Source organism: Siniperca chuatsi, linkage group LG5, assembly GCF_020085105.1.
Source record: "Siniperca chuatsi isolate FFG_IHB_CAS linkage group LG5, ASM2008510v1, whole genome shotgun sequence".
Taxonomy (NCBI): domain Eukaryota; kingdom Metazoa; phylum Chordata; class Actinopteri; order Centrarchiformes; family Sinipercidae; genus Siniperca; species Siniperca chuatsi.
Window position 1 is genome coordinate 9,219,305 of NC_058046.1, and position 19,927 is coordinate 9,239,231.

Below are 19,927 nucleotides of genomic sequence, written 5' to 3' on the forward strand. Positions count from 1 at the left end.
CCTCTCTCTGTCTCTATCCACGCCCTTCAACACTACTTGCTCTACTGCATTAGATGATGGTACATATAAGGCTATGTTGTGTATTTGGTTTATCCACAAAAGCCCAGTATTGGGTTTTTCGGCTATGACAGAGCTTCTCTGCTTTCGAGTTCAGAGGTGAACCAGCGGCTGCCAAGCGAATACACAATCTCAACTCACGACATCAACAGGAAAAAGAAAAAGGAGCAAAGAAAATGCCTTCTGCAAACTGCATCCGGTTTTCCTTACAGAGATTTTGTTCCATGTTTGAGCATCTAGATTCGTCTCAGCCCTGGGCCAAAGGAGAAGGCACAGATAATGGTTTTTCGATCTCTATTTTCTTCCTCATCCACATTCACATCGGTTGCCCATTCCTCGCTTGAAACAAAAAGCTTCAATTTTACACCTGTGGCTGATATTAGATCCTCTAGCTGCTTACACAAGAAAGATTGGTAGATGAAGAGGCAGCTGGCTTGCTGACGGTCTTGCTGGCCCTTCCTCCAAGACACAAAGGATACAGACGAGGTGGAAGGTTTCTGACTGAAGGAAGCTGAGGGTCACTTGATATACAATCATTCATCAACACTATAATGTCAACTCACTCACCTACAAGGGGATAGAAAATGGAAGAACGATGGCGATATGATTTCAACAGAGGTAAAAGAGCGAGAAAACTACACTGGGCAATGGAGAGGGAACAGCGGATGACACTTCGACATCAGCAAGCAAGAGTAGCAGGATGAAGAGAAGGGAATGGAGGAAGACACTGAGGAGAGGGAAGACAACAAGAGGGAAGTCTGCGGAGAAAACAGAGACAGAGTCGCTCAGTTATTCATGTGACTGATTCTGTAACGGGAGGGAAGATGATGAAGAAGAAGAAGAGGTTCCAAACAGAAAGAGGATCTGCAAGTTGTTGCCAAACGAAGACGGCAACCACAAGCAATCCACCCATTACAGTTCGCTGAGGACGCAAGACTGTCCTCTCCTGTCCACCAGCCTACGATAACGTCCTCTTGTTATTCTCTCCTCACCATTGTTCTGCCTTGGCGTCATTGCCATTATCATCATCAACGTCTTCATGATCGCTGAATGTTCCCTCTCGCCCACTTGCTGGCTGACCGGCCTTGTGGTGTCTCCTCTCTTCTCTCCAACATTTGCTGGAGTTTTGGAGCAGATTTAACCAGGAGGAGGAGGGGAAAAAACATGGCCGTCTCCCCCATGCAGATCGTTGTCAGCTCCTGCGTAGTATTTTTCTCTTATATTACTGAGCATGTGCCGGCTACACTGCGCTATGACCGGATCAACTTCAGTAGCCTTTCCCTGCTTCTCTTACTTTGGCTTTCCCTGTTCCTCTTGGTCTTTCTTGATCTCTCATTTTCTCTGGCTTTCTCAAACTGCCTCTGCCCTCTCTCGATTTGTCTCTCTGTTTTGTTTCCTGAGCCTTTTCCCCTTCTAGCATAGCTTATTGCATTACCGTTCCAACACTTTCTGACGCACCCGCTCTCTGGCTCTGTAAATTGTACACTGTCTGTCACACATATTCGTATATACACACACAGATGAGCGTCAATCCCAAAGAGAAACACAGCGCAGCCTAAGCTGTCTAAGGGAAGGAGAGGAGAAGTAGAGCATTAGGTCACGTGACCAGGGAGTGCCAATGAGCGAGAGGGAGAGCAGTGAGCAAGAGAGGTAGGAAACACATGTGGCGATGACATAGCTGCATCGTCATCATCATCATCATCATCATCATCATCATCAGTGTCTCCCACCAGGACGCTTGCCTCCACCACTGGGTGGGCACATGAGTCATCTGACACATGCCCACTCTCTACTATCACCAACACCACACACCAACGGACACTCGAAAACATGCTCTTTCATTCACCCGACTCACTTGTGCTCGCTCACTCCCCCGGCTGCAGTGACACAGCATTTCTAGCACAAGACTCGACTTAACCCCTGAATCACATGCTCTCCACGCACAGTTCCTCATTTTAAAGACCTACTGAACACAACAGACTTTCTCTACCCCTTAATGCTGTGCTCTTATCAAAAATGTTAAATTTGTTCTTAAAGTAATACCGGCTATACAACACTTGCCAAAATAAATATTTTTTCCAAGCTAATGGTCGTTAGGCTAAAAGAGACCTCGCAGACCAGCAGTCATGACAACTTGATCAAATATAAACAGTGCTATAAAGGACATCACTTGGCTAGAACACTTAGGGCGTTTTTAAATGAACATCAAGAAAACAGAACAGAAACATAAGCTGAGCTTGTGAGCTAGAGGAGAGTACCGTACATACACTAACTCATTCACTCACATTGTAAAACCATGAGCTCTGAGTGAGTTTGTCACTGTCCACAAATACAGCTGAGTAAAACAAAGAAGTATGATTTGACCAAAACATCAACATAAAAGAAGGAACCTCCACAATAACAAATTCAGCTGTTTCCAACACATGATGCAGATTCTAAACAACACACTGTAAATATAGTATATATATTACATAATTCACTGTATGTAGGTAGATCAAACTAAAGCACTTTACAAACACGTGCTCACTGATGACTCAAAACCAGCAGCACAAGGCGAGTGTGATTTCACGTAAAACATTACTGGTGTTTACCTCAATCATGTCGCACTACCTTTGACAAAAGAATAGAGATTTACTAGAGAATTCAGATGAGCAACAATGACAGAAAAGATGATAAAGTATGTTCTTGGCTTTAAGAAGTTTCAGTGTGATTACAGCCATACAAAGAGGCAACACCATGATGCTGCCACACTGGTTTGTCCAGGAGAGCTGTCCTGAAATCACCTGAACACAATGGGTTACTTTTCAACTAGATAACATATCAAGGTGACAGATGATTACATTGTAACTGGAAGGCATACAGTCCATAGCCGTGTCCTAGTTAACTTTTAATTCAACTGTGTTCACTTCACTTGAAACTAAGACCTCAAACATTGGAAACGACAACACATTTCTTAACTTTTTGGTGAAAATGAAATGGAAAAACATGAACAAGTATGTTTCACACTTACTGTGAACCTGCTGTAACCCGGCATTAAGCGAGTGAGAGGAAGGTACAACAGAGACTCCAAATCTCACATCGATCACTTCATCTCACAATCTAGTCAAATTATGGTCCAAATGAGTTGTTTCACACCCTCGTCTCTCTCTCTTTCTCTCTCCATCTCTCTCACTTCTCTGTCTCTCGCTCACTGTTTCTCAGCAGCACAGAGGAAAGGTCTTGGTTGTAGGAGGGATGACTGACAACAAAAGTCCATCCTCAGCAGTGTGTGTTGGGTTGGCTTGCATGACTAAGCCTGAGTCATCTTTGTCTTTTCTTCTCAACAAAGTCCTGACATAAAACCCTCACATACCAAAACAAGCTTTTTAAAGTGTTACCAGCACACCGGTAGTGGAAGGTCTGTGTGTATGAAACACGCAAAAGCCAATAAAGAACAACTTGTCCGGTTTCAAGGGTACCATGGGTGAACAGTCTTTCTATGAATTGATGTGATGTCACTATTTCTGTACTTTCATCACCTCTCATCAGTGGGAGAATTTGTGCCATTTAGGGTTGGAAAAAAAGAGCATTCAGCATTCTAGCAGCCATTAAACAACTCACATGAGCATCACGGTCATGACATGAGGGTCCTTTCCCCTCCTCCCATCTCTCCTGTCAGCTGACTCCACCTCCCTCTACCACTGCTTACATCTACCTCCATACACCCCCACCCCCAACCAATATTGCCCTGTAGTCTAATGGCATCAAGGTCATCTGATCTGACACACTCTGTGACTCTCTCTCCTTCCCCCTCTCCCTCTCTTTCTGTCGTTTTGCTCTCTGTCTCTTTATCTTTCACTTTTTTTCTCTCTTCCAGCCCCCCCAACACACATTTCTCATCACATACACACAGAGACACTAAAGTCAATCCCAATGCAGAGGCTCCCTTTAATGATTTTTTTCTGCACACACATACATGCTAGTATGCATACAGTATTGGATTGTTCACTGAGGGTCACTGGGTTTATTGGTGGGCAGGACAAGAGGCTGCAGAGCTGCACTGAGTATATGTTTAACAGAGCAGAAGCAACACAAAGTGTTTCACCCCGTTTAAACAAATAAGACTATATCTTACTGGAATCTTTTATTATTATGATTACTTTATTATTACTTTTGCCTAGTTTAGTCTTTTTATGAACAAGCCAGGCACAACATGTGTTTTGTTTTGGATATCACTAATTTCATGAAAAGGATATAGATAGTAAAATGACTGACAGTGCCGTTTTTGTACTGGATATAATGAAAAAATGGTGCACATCCTCTGTAAGGACGTGTAACCATATGCAGAGTATATATATGTATGTATGTACTGTATCCACCTGTCCGTCTATAATGAGTAACAGACTATTAACATAATGTTCATATTTAAAGCAGTACCTTGTCTGTTTTTCTCTCTTTGTGTTTGCTTTCACTGCCATCTGCCCCCCCCCCCCGGGATGGTGTTAGGTTCAGGGTGTGTTTGGGTATAGATTGTAGTACTGAGTGTAGGATATCCAATCTGAGTCATACCTCCTGACTTTCAGCACGTGCAAGTCGGCACGAAGAGCCCAGCTGGGAAAGGCCCAACCCCCTACTCCTCCTCACTACTGCTCGCAAAGAGAAAGGGAGGAGTGGCTTGGGAGGGTGAAAAATGGAAAGGTGGTGATGAGTGTGTGGGGGGGCTGTTGGGCAGGGTGGAGCCGCTAAAAAATAACGAAGAGGAGGAAGAAGAGGAGGGGGGCGCTGTTTTTAAGAGGCAGCTCTTTGTGCTTGATTTTTGGGACATGAAAAGAAGGAGAGGAATGTAATCAATATACATAATGTTAGAAAATGTTGGGTCTGAGACAAAGAGAGTGGACAACAGACAGAAGGGAAATGGATGGAAAACAAGTGAGTTAAAAAAGGTTCAAAACAAAAGAACACTATATACTACCTGCCAGGCTAATGTGTGCCAAGTCATGAAAAAGAGCTGAGCAGTCAAATCTGATTGGACAATGATGTAATCATTAACAGAACACAATTGTTTCAAATACTAGAGCATTTTTTTTCAGGTGAAACACATCACAGCCTGAATTATTATGTGATGAGTTTTTGGAGACAATATTTGGGGGTTGAATCATAAATTGCTCAGACTTGAGAGAAAAACAGATAGAGAGAAAGCAAGAGAAACCTTCCTCAGCTCTGCACAGTGGCTGGTTGCCAGCCTTGTCTCTCTCAGGACTTGGGCTAAGATTAGCTTCCCATATGTTCAAGTCAGGCGTAGCCGGGCTTAAAGGGCCAGTACTCGACCATGCACTATGAAGCCATGTAGTGCTTTACATACACTAAATCATCCAGATTCACAGTCAAGGTCAAAATGTATTTTTATCATTCAAATGAAAGGCAGGTTCCTAGAAGACGATGGCTGGATGATGTTTTGTCCTTTTAATGTGAGGTTTTTGAGAACTACATGCAATTTGAGCTACTACCAGTTTTATGCTTTGTCTTACACTATAATCAGTCCAATCCTCCACCTTTTTTGGAGACATCAGCCTCCACTGAATTCACATTAATATACTTCTGTTGTTTCAGAAATCAATATTTTCATGTTAGTGTTTCAATAGCGTGTGATTAAAAGTCCAACAGCTGTGGCGCTGTGTTACATAAAACCTGGCAGCGTCGGGCAACATTGGGATTCAGGATTGTGTAAACTGCGTGCCCAGTGGGAGCAGCAGAGCAGCCACCAGAGAGGTGAGAGTTAAAGAGCTCGAGCAACAGCTGAGGGCTCCTCCCCCTTCTCTTTCCATTCATTTTTTATTAACTGCGGCACCAGGCGGCTGACAACCTCCCTCGGACATCAAACACAGATACCACCAACAATGCCAACGAGCCATGACCACAACGAGCCGTGCCATGCAGGGTAGTGATCCAGCCCAGGACTCAGTGTGGGCCGAGTCCAGCCATGTTCACTGGTACATGCAGAACTATGAGCAGTGTAGCAGGACAGACAGTGCAGATACGAACATCTGCTAAATGTCATTAATTAGAGATGTATATTAATGATTTCATGCACGTGAGGCAATTGTTGTTGACTATATACATTAAAATTCTAAGTGAAATCCCATGAGGATTTACAGGATGTGATGTTTTCAAGTTCTTGTATCTTTGATAAAATACTTCAATTACAACCATTAAAGGAAGCCATAGTGACAACCGCTTGTGCTTCTACACTCGATTCACTGTACAGGGTTCCACTCAATGTTAAAAGGGTAAATGTAGTCAGTCACCTTTTTAACTGCAGACAATGGTTCACCTTGAACTTATTTCATATAATCAGCACTATCAGGTTGAAGATACAGTAGGGTCACTAAGTTAAGGACACAAAATAAACGAATGCATTTCAGGACATATAATTAATCTTTGTTTGTATTTTTGGCAGTGATAGTCAACAGCATGTTGACACCATGAAAACACTAAGACATCCACCTCAAACATCCCACATACCATCCAAGACCACGAAAAGACCAAAAAATGGCATTAAAAAAATGCAAACACATTTCTTGTAATAAATTACATTATATTGTATAATGGTGTTGTTATATTGTGTTAACCCAGAGATTTCAAAATACCTTTTATTATAATCCAGTATCCTTAAACAAGAAGTGTTATAAGAGAATAAGATGTGCCCTTCATTCATCATCGGAAAACATTTGAGTTGAAGTCAAGACCAAAGCAAGACCAAGACAACATGACTTCAAGATCAAAAGGAAGATCTGTGCTAAAGAGGTTAGAGGTTCTCATCTTGAGAACCAAAACCCTGACTGCTCTTAAAATTGTTGACTGTATGTCACAGTTTACTCACATTTTAATCAACTATTAGATCACTAGTTGCGTGTGAAGGCACATGGGTAACAGAGCTGCTGTTCTTTACTGACTGAGTGGAAACAGAGCAGTAAATACATCGAAAGCAAACGCTGAATGGAAGATGTGATGTCAAACCCTCCACTTCCTGAGTCTGTACGATATACCAAACCACTTACTACACAAATACACACACACACATACACACATGTGGTGCTGGCTAGTTGGTCATGTGACGAGAACTGGATGCCGGACTTGAGCTAAAATTAAAGCAATGATGTCATCAGACATTCAGTGTTGCTACGGAAACTAGGTCAGTGTTAACCCTTTGCGAATGAAGCCGGGGATTCCACGCGAGCCTAAACATATGATTAACAAACGTTCCATCTGTTGTCACGCACTCGGTGCTTTTTACTTTTTTCCCACCAGTGCACTGTGTGAAGTTCATCTCATGTATAATGAGGAAATCCTGTGTATGGGCGTGGACAAAAAAAATCACGCGGGTGCAATCTGTGTGTTTTGTAACCTGTTGTGGTAAACTCCTGATTCAGTTCTGCTTCCTGAACAGCAAAGAAAACTACCAAACACCATGCTGTAAAACTGAATTAAATCATTGAAAGTGCTGCCCAACACGCTTTTAACCATGTCTATTGTCACACAATGTTTTTATGTTTCAACATCTTGGAGTTGTGTGGGTCCTGAAAATACTTAAATGATACTGTATAACTACGTATTTAAAATGACAAAAATACTGCCCTGAGTTTGTTGGGTGTAGACTGTGTTTGTATTTGTGTAACCAGGGAAATGTTTGACAAGAAAACAGTTTTTACACTCCACAAAGGACACACACAGTAACCATGACCCTCTACAAACAGGAGCTCAGGAAAGCCACAAAGGAAGGGAACACAAACTTGTTAAACACGGTCTACAGCTCTTCTCACGAACGGACAGTTCAATGATTTTTTTTCCCTGCAAACCAGATGGTCGTATATACCTTGTAGATAAAGAGACGGGGATTAGAGCAGGCTTAGAGGTAAGCTAGAGTATGTCAGCAGAACTGAACTAAACCCATTCATGACATCTGAAACTGATTGACTAACCTATATTTCATGTCACCGTAGTGATGCAGGTGAATGCATTTGCTGGCATAAGTTCCCAAGTCATTTCTTGTCACTTCCACATGTCTAGGTTTACAACACCGAAATGTTTCACTATGCATCTGATGGCAAGTCAGAGCTTTCTTTCTTCTACTTGGTGAGGACATCACATCATCATCATTCAGACAACAGCTTGTTTGGTGCTCAATAAATCCTTTCTCTATGAAGCCTCACCGCTCAAACTTCCTTTCCACATAAACACACAAGCGTGCCCCGACTCGGCAAGCTGTAGAACAGCAGCTCTCAGCGACCACACGCCACAGGTTACTACGCCCGACAATCAAACACGTACGCATGCGTGACCCACTAACTTTTACTCCCTTTACCTCATTTGACTCCAGAACCTCGGAGAAGAAGGACGGCCCCCTGGCTCCTGAGCCAGCGCGTCAGGTTCCTCCTCCTCCTCCTCCTCCCTCCTCCTCTCCCTGGTCTCTTGTATCTACACATGCCTGGCTCAGGCACCAATCAGCGGGCAGCGTGGGACGCTTTAAACTGAGGACGCCGCAACTTCATCACTGAGGCGCCCAGCTCACCGCCGCTTGGAGATAAAGCCGAAGTAGCTGATTTAAAACAGTCAGCTTCTGAGCAAGACAACTCGGATGGGAAGACAGATACATAAAGGTGTCTAAGGCACCTTTATTCCACCCCGCGATGATATCAGGGCTAATATAATGAGCTCATGTGTTCGCCGGAGAGAGCAGCAAATAGTCAAATGACAACCTAGCGACACAGCGGTGACAATCACAGCTTTTTCTGCGTAATACATATCGATGGTTAAACCCATTAACACAAATACATAAACATATACATAAATTAAAAAACTAACAAGAGCGTAGTCACATTTGTAAAAATGCACGTGCGAACAGACACACATAGAAAGAGTAGAGGAACTGGTCGCTGAGTTGACTAACAACCACATTTACACCTCATAAGAGCCTCACTGCATGGATTAATCAACAGCTGAGAATCAGGGCAACATGGACAGAGATTACACACAGATGACAGAGATGACACGCATACACACACATAACAACACAGAAACACAAACCCAATGCCCTCTCTTACCTCAGCTGCCAGTTCAGGGTTTCCCAAGCAGCTCCGACTGTTGTCTTCAAAATATTCCACCTTTATAGCCATTCAACAGAACAAGAGAGGGGGGAGTGAGAAGGAGACAGAGAGAGATGGGAGGGGGAGAGAATAACAATCAATAGAATAATGCGACAAGGGCCTGTTCAAAAAGAATTGTCATTAAGGACAGTAGGACTGCCAGGTACAACGTGCATGCCTTTTCACACAATCTCCTCATCATTCCTGTCATCCTCAGCAATCATCAAAAAGCAGCCATGCACACAAATCTCTTTTCTTTGATTTGTGCTCCAACAGTGAGCCGGCACTTCCCTCTACTGCTGGGACAGAGAATGAGAGACAGCAAAGCAAGATTCAATTTCAATTATAGAATTATGTAATGTCTGTATCCCGACCTGGCGCAGCCTTCCTAATATATGCATTAGCATAACCCAGTTTTTTAAAGGGTAAATTGGCAAAATGTGTCAGTGGATAACTGAGAGTAAGATGGAACAGATGGAAATGGTTCATCAAACAGGGCTGATTATAGTAAAACAATAGCATCTTCTTATTTGGCACAACATGCCCCCCCTTGTCTACATAGCCCTGGCTGTCTCAATGTTAAATGATGTGTTTTGTCTCGAGCTGTTCCCCAGTCCCGCCAACCTCACCCCCCACCCCCACCCACCCACCTATCAATCCTAAAATAGTCTGGAGTGATGAATATTTACCCTCCAAGCCTCTGAGCTGCCTTGGTTTGTACTCCTCCGTCCGCTGGCCGAATCCCCATCAGAAGACTCGGGCTCCCTCTCGTCTTCACCTCTATCCCTCTAGCCCTTTCTTCTCTCTCGCTCTCTCTCTCTACCTCTCCACTCTTCTTTCTCGGTCTCTCTCTCTCTCGTCTGTGTTCCAGCAGCCCATTCAGGAAGCCATCTTGTGTTTTTAATCTGGTTTTACATGAGCCCTCGTACGCACGTTCTCTCTCTCTCTCTTGCTTGCTCTCTTGCTCTACCCCCCTCCCTCTCTCTCTCTCTCTCCTGCTAGTATGCCAATAGGTCTACCGCACACACGCTCATACACACACAAGGGATTTTTTTCTCTGTGATCGCTATCACTCCTTCCTCACACTCGTTTAGTTTTTTTCTCTTCTCCTTCTGTATACATGATGTGAATGCCCCCTCAACCCCCCCAAACACATACACTCATGAACAAATGTACACACACACAAACACACACAGAGCTCGCCGGAGAGACGTCACGCTAGAGATAGCACACAAAGGCAGTCTGTCCACCAATCAGAGGCCGGGCTGGGCTCTGCTGCTAGGGTGAAATTGAAGGAGAGCAAGTGAGGGCGGCGAGAGAGAGAGAGAGAGAGAGAGAGAGAGAGAGAGAGAGAGAAAGAGAGAGAGAGAAAGAGCGGAGGGAGGGAGCGAGAGAGAGAAAGAGAGGGAGGGAGGGAGCGAGAGAGAGAGAGAGAGAAATTGGAGCTAGTAAAAAGAGGAGGTTAAAATAAAAAGGGAAAGGGTCTGTGAGTGTGTATTTGCATGTGTGTGTGCAGCACCATAAAAGAAGGGCTGACATAAAGAGACACAGTGAAGGTGGACGGGAGGTGTGTGTGCGTGTGTGTTAAGGGAGGGTGGGGGGGATGGGTCCTCTCTATGCCTGTCAATTATCTCCTCGAACTCGCCTTCCCTAAACAATGCCTCTGGTATGTGGTATCTCTGAGCACCATCTGTGTCAGGGCTGGCTGCAATAACTGGACTGGACTGCACAGCGCGCACACACACACACACACACACACACTCACTCATTCACACACAAACCATCTCAAACAGTCACACAACCCCCCACCCCCCAATTACACAGCAAAGCCCAACATGCTGACTCAAAGCAAGTGAAAACACAGAAAATGAGCACAGTGCGACTGATACTGTGCAAAGAGAAGTACACATTAAACCTACAGAAGTGCCATAAGCAAAACTGTCATGTTGACACAAGATCACAAATCATCAGCTGTGATCACATTCACGTACACAAATGAGTGATCTGCAAAGCATACACGTACAAACACTACCTTAGCTGCCGGGGCTTGCATTTCCTTTTTACACAGTCTGTGACATACCTAGCATATTTTGGAAGCCTGTGTTCAAATGTTTACATTCTGAGTGCGAAAGATCATCTCCAGCCTGTACCTTTTTAAACCAGACGTCAGTGCACGTTCTTGCCAGAGTGCTGAACATAACCACAAAAGCCAAAGGGGAAATATTGTTGTCCAAATCAGCAACCCGGTACCGCTGCCTAGATGCATTTCTCTTTTTTAACGAAGCCCTCCTAATCAGTTTTTGTGAAATGGGAAATTTAACAAACTCAAATAGTGCGGCAAAGCGGTCTGTTCAGATATGAAAAACAGCAAAGACGTGCGTGAGTGAAAAGGGCTTCTGAATTAGTAACCGCCGGAAGACAAGATAAAGTCAGCAAAAGTTCAGGCAGGCTGGCGAAGACGCAGCGGATCGAGGCGAAACGGACAGACGTCGAGAGGCAGACAGAGACACAGAAACAGAGAGAGAATCGAAAGAGAGAGGGAGCTGAAGTGTGGCATGGTGAGGCGAGGCAGCCACACAGTGACACAGCATTTGTGGTGTCTGTCTGACGCTCTCATATGGCATGGGAAATCCCCTCTGCTGACGTCAGACAGGCCACGTGTGTGTCTGAATGTGTGTGTGAGTGTGTGTGTGTTTACGTGTGAGCAGAGGCGTGTTTGTGGTAAGCCGGACAGCGTGCTTTGTTACAGGTGGCCGCGGTAGTTGTAGTACTTGAAGCAGTAGTCGTACTAACAGTGTAGTGCAAGCGTTTCAGTAAAGGCAGCAGTATTAGTAAGAGTAACTGTAGTTACGATATTAGAACTGGTGGTAGAATTAATAATAATAGTTTAAGTACTGAATCTAACACTACTTGTCGGAATAAGGGTGGTAGTATAACAAGTAAAAGCTATAGAGAGAGCAAAAGGGGTGGTTATAGTAGGACTAGAAATAATAACAGTGACAGTAGAGGAAGTAATACATCCTCTGCTATGTAATTTCCGTACTCTGATTTAAATGCCAGGCACCACCTGTCAATGGAGGCTTGTTAGAAATATCTACAGTGTCTTCGTGAAAGAAACTAATCAAAACTTATCAAGAGAAAGAAACATAATCTAGCACATCTCTTATTCGATCAAGCCTTCCCTCCTCTTTCAGACTTTCACTGTTTTCAATGGACACCTGGCAATCACTGACAGAGCACAATCACACGCACAGCCGCCAATCCTATCTACTCCTAGACAGCTTTATAATCCTTTCATTCACAAACGTCTTGTCTGTTGCTGCTGTCTACTCACATTTAAGAAGAGATCAGAGTCTCCCCAGACCCGCAAACTTGTAACAAACCCTTCCTCCTGCTCACCTTCATTTTCAAGCACCCAAACACATTCACTACACACAGACACAGGGGAGGGAGGCCCATTGCAGCCATTCTGATAGCGTGTTGTAAAAATGTGCATTTGGTTGCAGGAGGATGGAGAGAGGAAGATGCTGGGGTAGTTTGCCTGCAATTAGACTAATTAGTCTTAATGGTATTAAGATAATCAGGCCTATTCTTTATACTGACAAAAGCACTGTACATCCTTCTGTTAACCCTACTCCTCTATTTCACACACATGAACAATTACAGTCACCTGTCTCAAGGGCTGTAACTACAAAGAAAACTCTAAGGCACACTAAGCACATTATTGAGCACCCAGAGGGTTAACGCTGCTACCCATATTCTCATTGTACAACAGTGAGCTTCAGAGCAGTTGTCACAGGAGAAGATGGAGGACGTGGTTGCCAGGCAATAAGGAACTCAGCTGCTACATCCATACAGAGGTCAGAGGGCAGAGATGGAGGGATTATGGGGGAGGGATATTGAAGGGTTAAAGGGACACTTTGTTAAGAGCTGTTTATTGAGAAAAGCTACACCTACTGCACATCTCCTGATGCTCCAACTCATACACTCACCAGAGTCAGTAGAGATCGTGGACCAATAACGATTTTTGACGGCAAATAGTAGTATTTTGGAATGAAGCTGTAGATAAATACTATCTGATTAAAAATCAGTATCAACAGTCAGAGGCAGGGTGAGGCCACACGGAGGCTTGGCCTGGCTGTGGTCTGGGATTATCTCCATTATGAGAGGCAGACAATATAACTTGCCAGTGTAAAATCCCTTTTTGCTCATGTTACATTTTAGTTACTTATCTGACATACACAGAGCAGCTTGTAATGAGTGCAACAGTAGATAATCAGTTCCTATGTTGCTCCAATATTATAAGCCTGCAACTGTGCATTTAAACAAGACTAAGTGTATAAAGCATAGACTGTATATAAAGATGGACGACGCATCTCCACTTCTACAAAAATGAAGCCAAAATATCCCAGATACGGGGGCTGCCATCTTGCACTGGTGACGTCATTTGGAGCCAGAGTCTGCGCAGTAGTGATCGGTGTTGATGCCGCGGTATCGAGGTGCCGCCCATACACCTGGCCGCCCATACACCTCAATCGCGACTAACAACTAACTAATTAAAATGAAACTTAGCAGAAAAAGAACACTTGAACATACACCAGCGTGATAAGAACTACCTGAAATGACAGAAACCATCTTTGGGAAAAAATTATTTGACGTGGGTTTTTAGTTTGGACCATGTACCGCTAACATGGAAAGGACGGGTTTATGGCCTGTACTGCAGCCAGCCACCAGGAGGCGATCGAGATGTTTTGGCTTCACTTTTGTCGTCCATCTTTATATGCAGTCTATGGTCTAAAGCCACGGTAACAGCTCTGTGAGACTGTGCTTTGAGCTAAATGCTAATGTTAGCATGCTAACATGCTCACAGTGACAATGCTGATATGCTGAACTTTAGCAGGTTTGACCTGACGATGGCGCTAGATGAAAAGTCAGGGAATCATTGACTACACAAATCATCCTGAGGGGAAAATTTATGTCTGTACTAAATTTCAGGACAATCCATCTGATAGTTATTAAAACATTTCAGTCTGAATCAAAAGCAGTACACTGACCAACAGACATTGTGAGAAAAGCCTTTGTTTATGCGAGTTACTATGTGTATAACTAGTATAGGCAGACTATTTGGCAAATCAAAAGATGGCTAAACTGAGTTTTAGTGGGTTGGCCCTAAATCTGAACCAACCATGGCTACCTGGAAACAGCAGTAACAAATATTCCTGTGTCTGTAGAACGTTCATGATAGACGTGTAGATATATGAAGAATGAAATGGGTGAAAAAGGTTTGGTTCAGTAGGAGTAGAGTTCCCTCAGAGGTCAGGCATTTTGAAATATGGAGGCTGTAAACTTCTATTAACCCTCAACAACAAGAGAGCTTGTGAAAACAACAATGGTTACAATTAGGAAACCTCTTTAAAGAAGCCTGATTCCTTCTCAGCTGCTGAAGTCACATGACAAAGACATGATCCTAAAATGTCAAACTGTGATGTCCACTGTTTGCAAAAGTGTGCATGAATCTATTAATGCTTCTTCTTCTTATTCTTGTGTGTGAAGAGCTCTTCCATTGCACAACAGTCTAAGAGGTATGTTATGTCCTTTATGTCTTTCTTTTGATGCCTTGGTCCATTAAATAGTGACATTAGCCCACAATTGTGTTCCTGTAAACTATTCTCATTTTGCAAGAGAGCCCCATGTGTTGTTACTGCCACTTTAAAAACCTCTTACCAAACAGGACAGAACAGGTCTCAACAACGCTGATGGGAACGGGAACCCTGATTTCCTGTTTGTGGCTAAACAAACCTTGCACCTTTTTCTCTTGACTTCTTATCTCTATTCTTCAACACCAACATGTCATGTGCTTGTCTGCAAAGTCATCTACACCTCTGATCTGCACCTCTGGACATACTGAGTGGTGGGGAGGTGTTTAATGTCAAAAAAACAGTAAAAATAATTTCACAGCAAGTTCTGATTTTGCAATCGTCATGCAGTTACTGGCCTTTTATTACAAACTTGGATATCACCCAGGTGATGCCATACTCTGACTATATTCTGATCCTTGCGTTTACTCAATACTACTTTGATATGAAAAGCCCTTAATCTGAATTGATTCTTGTAAAAGAAAAAAATTAAAGGGTATGAAGAATATTCAATTATCCTAATTTTTATTATAAACCAGCATTTTAGTGTCTTGTGATAGTCTATATGCTGTTTCTAAGGCTTTAAAAAATCCCAATTCTTTGCGAGACAGTGAATAATTAAAATATCTGAATATTTTAGCATGGAAATAGCTGGGCGTTGGAAATGGTGACAAATGATATGGCATATAAGTTTAATTAAATAATGTTGGCTTTATAAAAAATCTGGTACAACCCAATTAATATCAGCTAACAGCTCCTGCCCCTTTTAGTTCTTGTCATTACAAAGAAACATTGAACACTGTCAAGTCATCATGTTGTGTAAGAAAGTTGGTTAATAAGCCAATGTCGGTAACAGAAACAGTGGCCATGTGCTTGTTTTGCGGTCTGCTAGCCCTTGCAGGAGCAGTAAGTGTCCATTCCTTGGTCACGCTTTAGAAGCCTAGTCCGATTGTTCCTGCCTCTCCTCCTCCAATACTGCTGACCATTTACTGCATCTTCCCGTCCTCCTCCTTGACTTTACAGCCCATCCCCCCTGTTTAAGACGCTGATGCATGTACAAACACACAGAGCCACACACACACACACACACACACTTCCATTAACACACAAGTGCACACTTTAAAAACATGCACTCTTTCTCTTTCTTCAAGCACCCACACACACACAAATACAGAATGGCCTAAGGTTAACCCCCACACTCATTTGAAACCTCAGAGGTCAAAGGACAAAGCCCAGGCAACTGCAGGAATTCTCCACTGCTGCTGTTTGGTAGCCCTCACAGTCTCTCAGCCATGCAAACACACACACACACTGTCCACTCAAAGTCTGTTAAAATAGATTAAAACTTTCTCACTGGTTTATCTTAAGAAGAATATTTTAAGCAGTATGTGAAACATTTGCATAACAACATCTTCGTATCCTCAGCATACAACACGCATATACTCATACTCTCTATTTAGTAACTGCATAAACTATATATATAGAAAATATAAACTATATAAGTGGGTGTGCCCGTCTGTTTTTCTGATCTCTTAGTGTGTGGGGCCAAGATAAATCTAGATAAAGGTGAGGTACTGATAACAGTGTAATGTCAGAAAATAGTGAGAACTAACAATTTCTCACTATCACAATTTCCCAGAGCCCAAGCTGACATCTTCAAATGTCTTATTTTGTCTGACCAACAGTCCTAAATCCAAAGATACTTAGTTTACTATGTATTTAAAACAGAGAAAAGCAGAAAATCATCACATTGGAGAAGCTGGAACTAGAGAAGGGTTGGCTTTTTTTTTGTGACTAATCGATTAATCGGAAAATCGTTTCAGCTCTAAAAGAAATGTCATTCAATTTAATAGTACACAAGCATTTCAATTTAGTGTCAGGCAATCCCATCAACAAATATAAACACTTCGCAACGCTTCAAACTAACAACTGTCCAGCATAAATCACTAAAGCATGTTGCCTTCATGATTTGAGTGTTTAACAATTGCAATAGTCAAGATTCAGCCTGTGATTGTCACCAAAATGTGTAACCCACCAGGGCCAGTTCAATGACAGTGAGGCTGCTTTGGTCTGTGCCATCTTTTCCATCTTCCAATCCAATTTTCTGTTAAAGTAGCTCTTAACAGCAGAGATAATTAGTAATTGAGTGCTTTTAACCAAGCTTTATAATTGGATTTTCTAATATACTATTTGTCTAAGTAGTTACAGTATAACCAGTAACCGTTTAATCGTGTTTGTAAAGCACACAGCATTGCATCATTGTATGAAGTGTGATCTATAAATATATTTGAGTTGGCAGGACAATCACCTCAATCAGTTCTGGCTCTGTTAAACAGTAGTTAATGTTCACAAGCGGAAGCACCACAATGCCACAACCAGAACTTACTCTGGCTAAAGGCAGAACATGCTTCTACTGAGAAAACCCCGAGTGTGAGCGTGTAACTTAAAAATGTGTGTGTTTTAGATGATAGATAACAGTTGAAATAATATTCACTTTGGCAGAAAACCTTAAAAGGAGTTCAGAAAACCTCAGTAACTTCAATAAACTTCCAACATTAGCTGTCACGTCACCAGAATTTGGGATTTCTCTCTACATTTATCGGTCACTGAGTATATGTAGGGCTGTGCAACTCCAAAACTCTACCTTGAAACATAAATTATTAATACAATTGGTATGCTAACACTAATACAGTATTCCCATAGACAATACATGTAATATTATCAGACAATAAGTATATCTTGCTCACCTCGCACTCGTTCTGTCTCTTCTTCAGCTGTTCACATTTGCGCAGCCTGCAGATCTGCTTGCCCGTCTTGCGGTTTAGACAGTTTGCACAGGTACCACAGTTCTCTTTGCGGAGGCAGGGAGTGCAGGCACCACATTTCTTCCTCCTTTTTTTCTGAAGGTCAATAGTGGCGTCCAGGGAGGCATCGAAGGGAGACAGAGAGAAGAGTCCCGCTTGCTGGTGTTCAGTCTCAATATATTTGCTCAGAGGAGATGTCTTCTCTACGGATTTCCTATGCAAGTAGAGAGACTGAGCTTGCTCCGCATCCATGGAGAATTCATAAATGTCCTCAGGTGGCACACCAGGCCCTGCCCTTGGCCTGGGCATGGTGACTGTCCTACCTTAAGCCTATTCTGTCTCTTAATTGGGGAGATTGAAAAACATGGATGAACACAGTTACGTTTAAAAAAGTTGAGTTTAAAAGTTTAAATAATCAACACCAGATACCATCCAAATGTACCATGAATATTTGGCTGCACTAGCTGCAAGTTTGTCTGGTCTCAACAACAGTTTGGCAGGTAGATAACTTGTCTTGGATCTGTCTTTGCTTTTGACTTTGTCTATCTAGATATTAAACCAGCTGGAGAAAGACTCATTCCCCTTAACTCTGTGGTGGGCTGTTGCCAAAAACAGTTAGCTTAATGTTCCTCTTGTCTTCTAGTCTGAGCCCTTCACTGACAACTTCATTATCATATCGTGTTCTTGGTCAAACGGGTGGCCCTGGAGAATCGGGGTGGTAACTTCCAGCATGGAGTCCATCTTTCCCAGCTACCCTTAGGGATGGTTGGCGGCCCACCACAGTCTGGGCAGCGTAGCCGAAGCCTGGGGAGTCATGGCAGTGTCTGCCTAGCCTGGGCACAGTCTGGAAGTGTGCAGCGACAGCAAAGACAAAGAGGGGTGAGACAAAACATTTTTAATTAACGCTAGAATGCTAAAAAAAAAAAAAAAAGTATTCATACCCACTTCTTTTCTAGGTTTGCAGTGGGGACTTTGAATGTTTATCTCTTATGGTCCATGTCTACAGTATATCTCTCCACCAATTCTTGTGAGCAACTGGTTGCTGGTTAAATACAAATTTTCAGTGTGAATTTGAAGGGAACATGCCTTTTGATGTGCCCCACATAAACTATGTGAATTTGTTGTCAAAGCTGGCCATAAATATAACAATGTATGCAGCCAACTAGTTTTTCTTAACACTGCCGTATGTCCTTGACTGTGATCATATTCCTTTTTTAAAACACATTGTGTTTTTTATTACCAGTGGAAGTAGATTTAGACATGGTGCTATAGCACAGTAGAGTTGAAGTCCAACTGAAATCACATTTAGTTATCTCTTTTTGTAGTCAAAAATAATGTACACGTTTTTAAATATATTGTAAATACAATAATTGTGTGACTGGGCACGATGGCCTTTGTGTGTGTCTGTAGATATCTGTGTATTTAATGGTGGATTTCTAGATTATCTGCAAATTTAGATTATACCCATCAAATAAATATGGCTGGTTGGTGGGGTTGGTAAGATACGCTTATCCAACTCCACTGCAGGCCTCAGGGTAAGTGTGTTCTATGGCTATTTTTCTAAAACTGTGTGAATATGAAATACAGATAAGATAAGAAGCAATTATAGGCAGAAGGCAGTATCCCAGGTTCTCCCAGCATGAAACCTACTCGTACAGGCCATCAGACTGTGCTTTAATCATGCTATAGGTGTCTATTACATAAAGCAATGCTAATAAGGTCAACTAAGAAACAAAGATGATGCTAAATTGAAAAGCCAATAGTTTATTGTATTACATTTATCATCTATCAGATTGACCAAATATTATCATGTCACTTGCCACTTCACAACCCTGCATGTACTTAAATAGTTGGTATAATTGGCTGTGTAGCATTTGGTAATACTAGATGTGTTTCCCTATATTAGAGTTCAGTCTGACACCCCTGATTGCTGTCTGGATACTGTCTGGTTTCCAAACACAGCTGTCAGTGCCGTGCATCCAGTTGGCTCATAGCCATACAGGCCTACGTGAGCAGTTTGAGAAGATACTGTGTTTTAATGGCAGACCCCACATGGACGGGGGGCTTATGTCTCCCTGAATGAAAGACTGGGGGGTGATAAGTTGATGGCAGGGACAGTCCCCTTTGTCTTGTGGTCACGCGCTCCAGTCAACCGTCAATAAAGTGAATTGTGCTGGGAAAACCCAATGTTTTTTTGCTATTGACTGGTTCCACAGCCTGCACTGAACATGTTTTTTGATGTTAATAGCAATGCAGTGGAGGATAAAAGCCACCTAAATTCAATTTACCATAAAATATGTAGGCTACT

General features: G+C 42.7%; 1 protein-coding gene across 6 annotated transcripts in view; it reads right to left on the minus strand.

Moving 5' to 3' along the window:
- tet3 (tet methylcytosine dioxygenase 3) overlaps positions 1 to 19,927 on the minus strand; it is a 48,151-nt gene that overhangs the window by 26,246 nt on the left and 1,978 nt on the right. The window contains exons 2-3 of one of the 6 annotated variants that reach the window (XM_044196985.1): positions 17,563 to 18,463; positions 9,138 to 9,197 (exon numbers count right to left, since the gene is read on the minus strand). In XM_044196985.1, the coding sequence (XP_044052920.1) occupies positions 9,138 to 9,197; positions 17,563 to 17,928 (426 nt within the window). In that variant the 5' untranslated portion in view covers positions 17,929 to 18,463. Of the gene's footprint in view, positions 1 to 1,049; positions 3,018 to 3,067; positions 4,411 to 9,137; positions 9,198 to 9,357; positions 9,394 to 9,868; positions 10,495 to 17,562; positions 18,464 to 19,927 lie in introns of those variants that run through there. The other 5 variants (XM_044196990.1, XM_044196987.1, XM_044196986.1 and 2 more) reach the window with 5 other exon arrangements.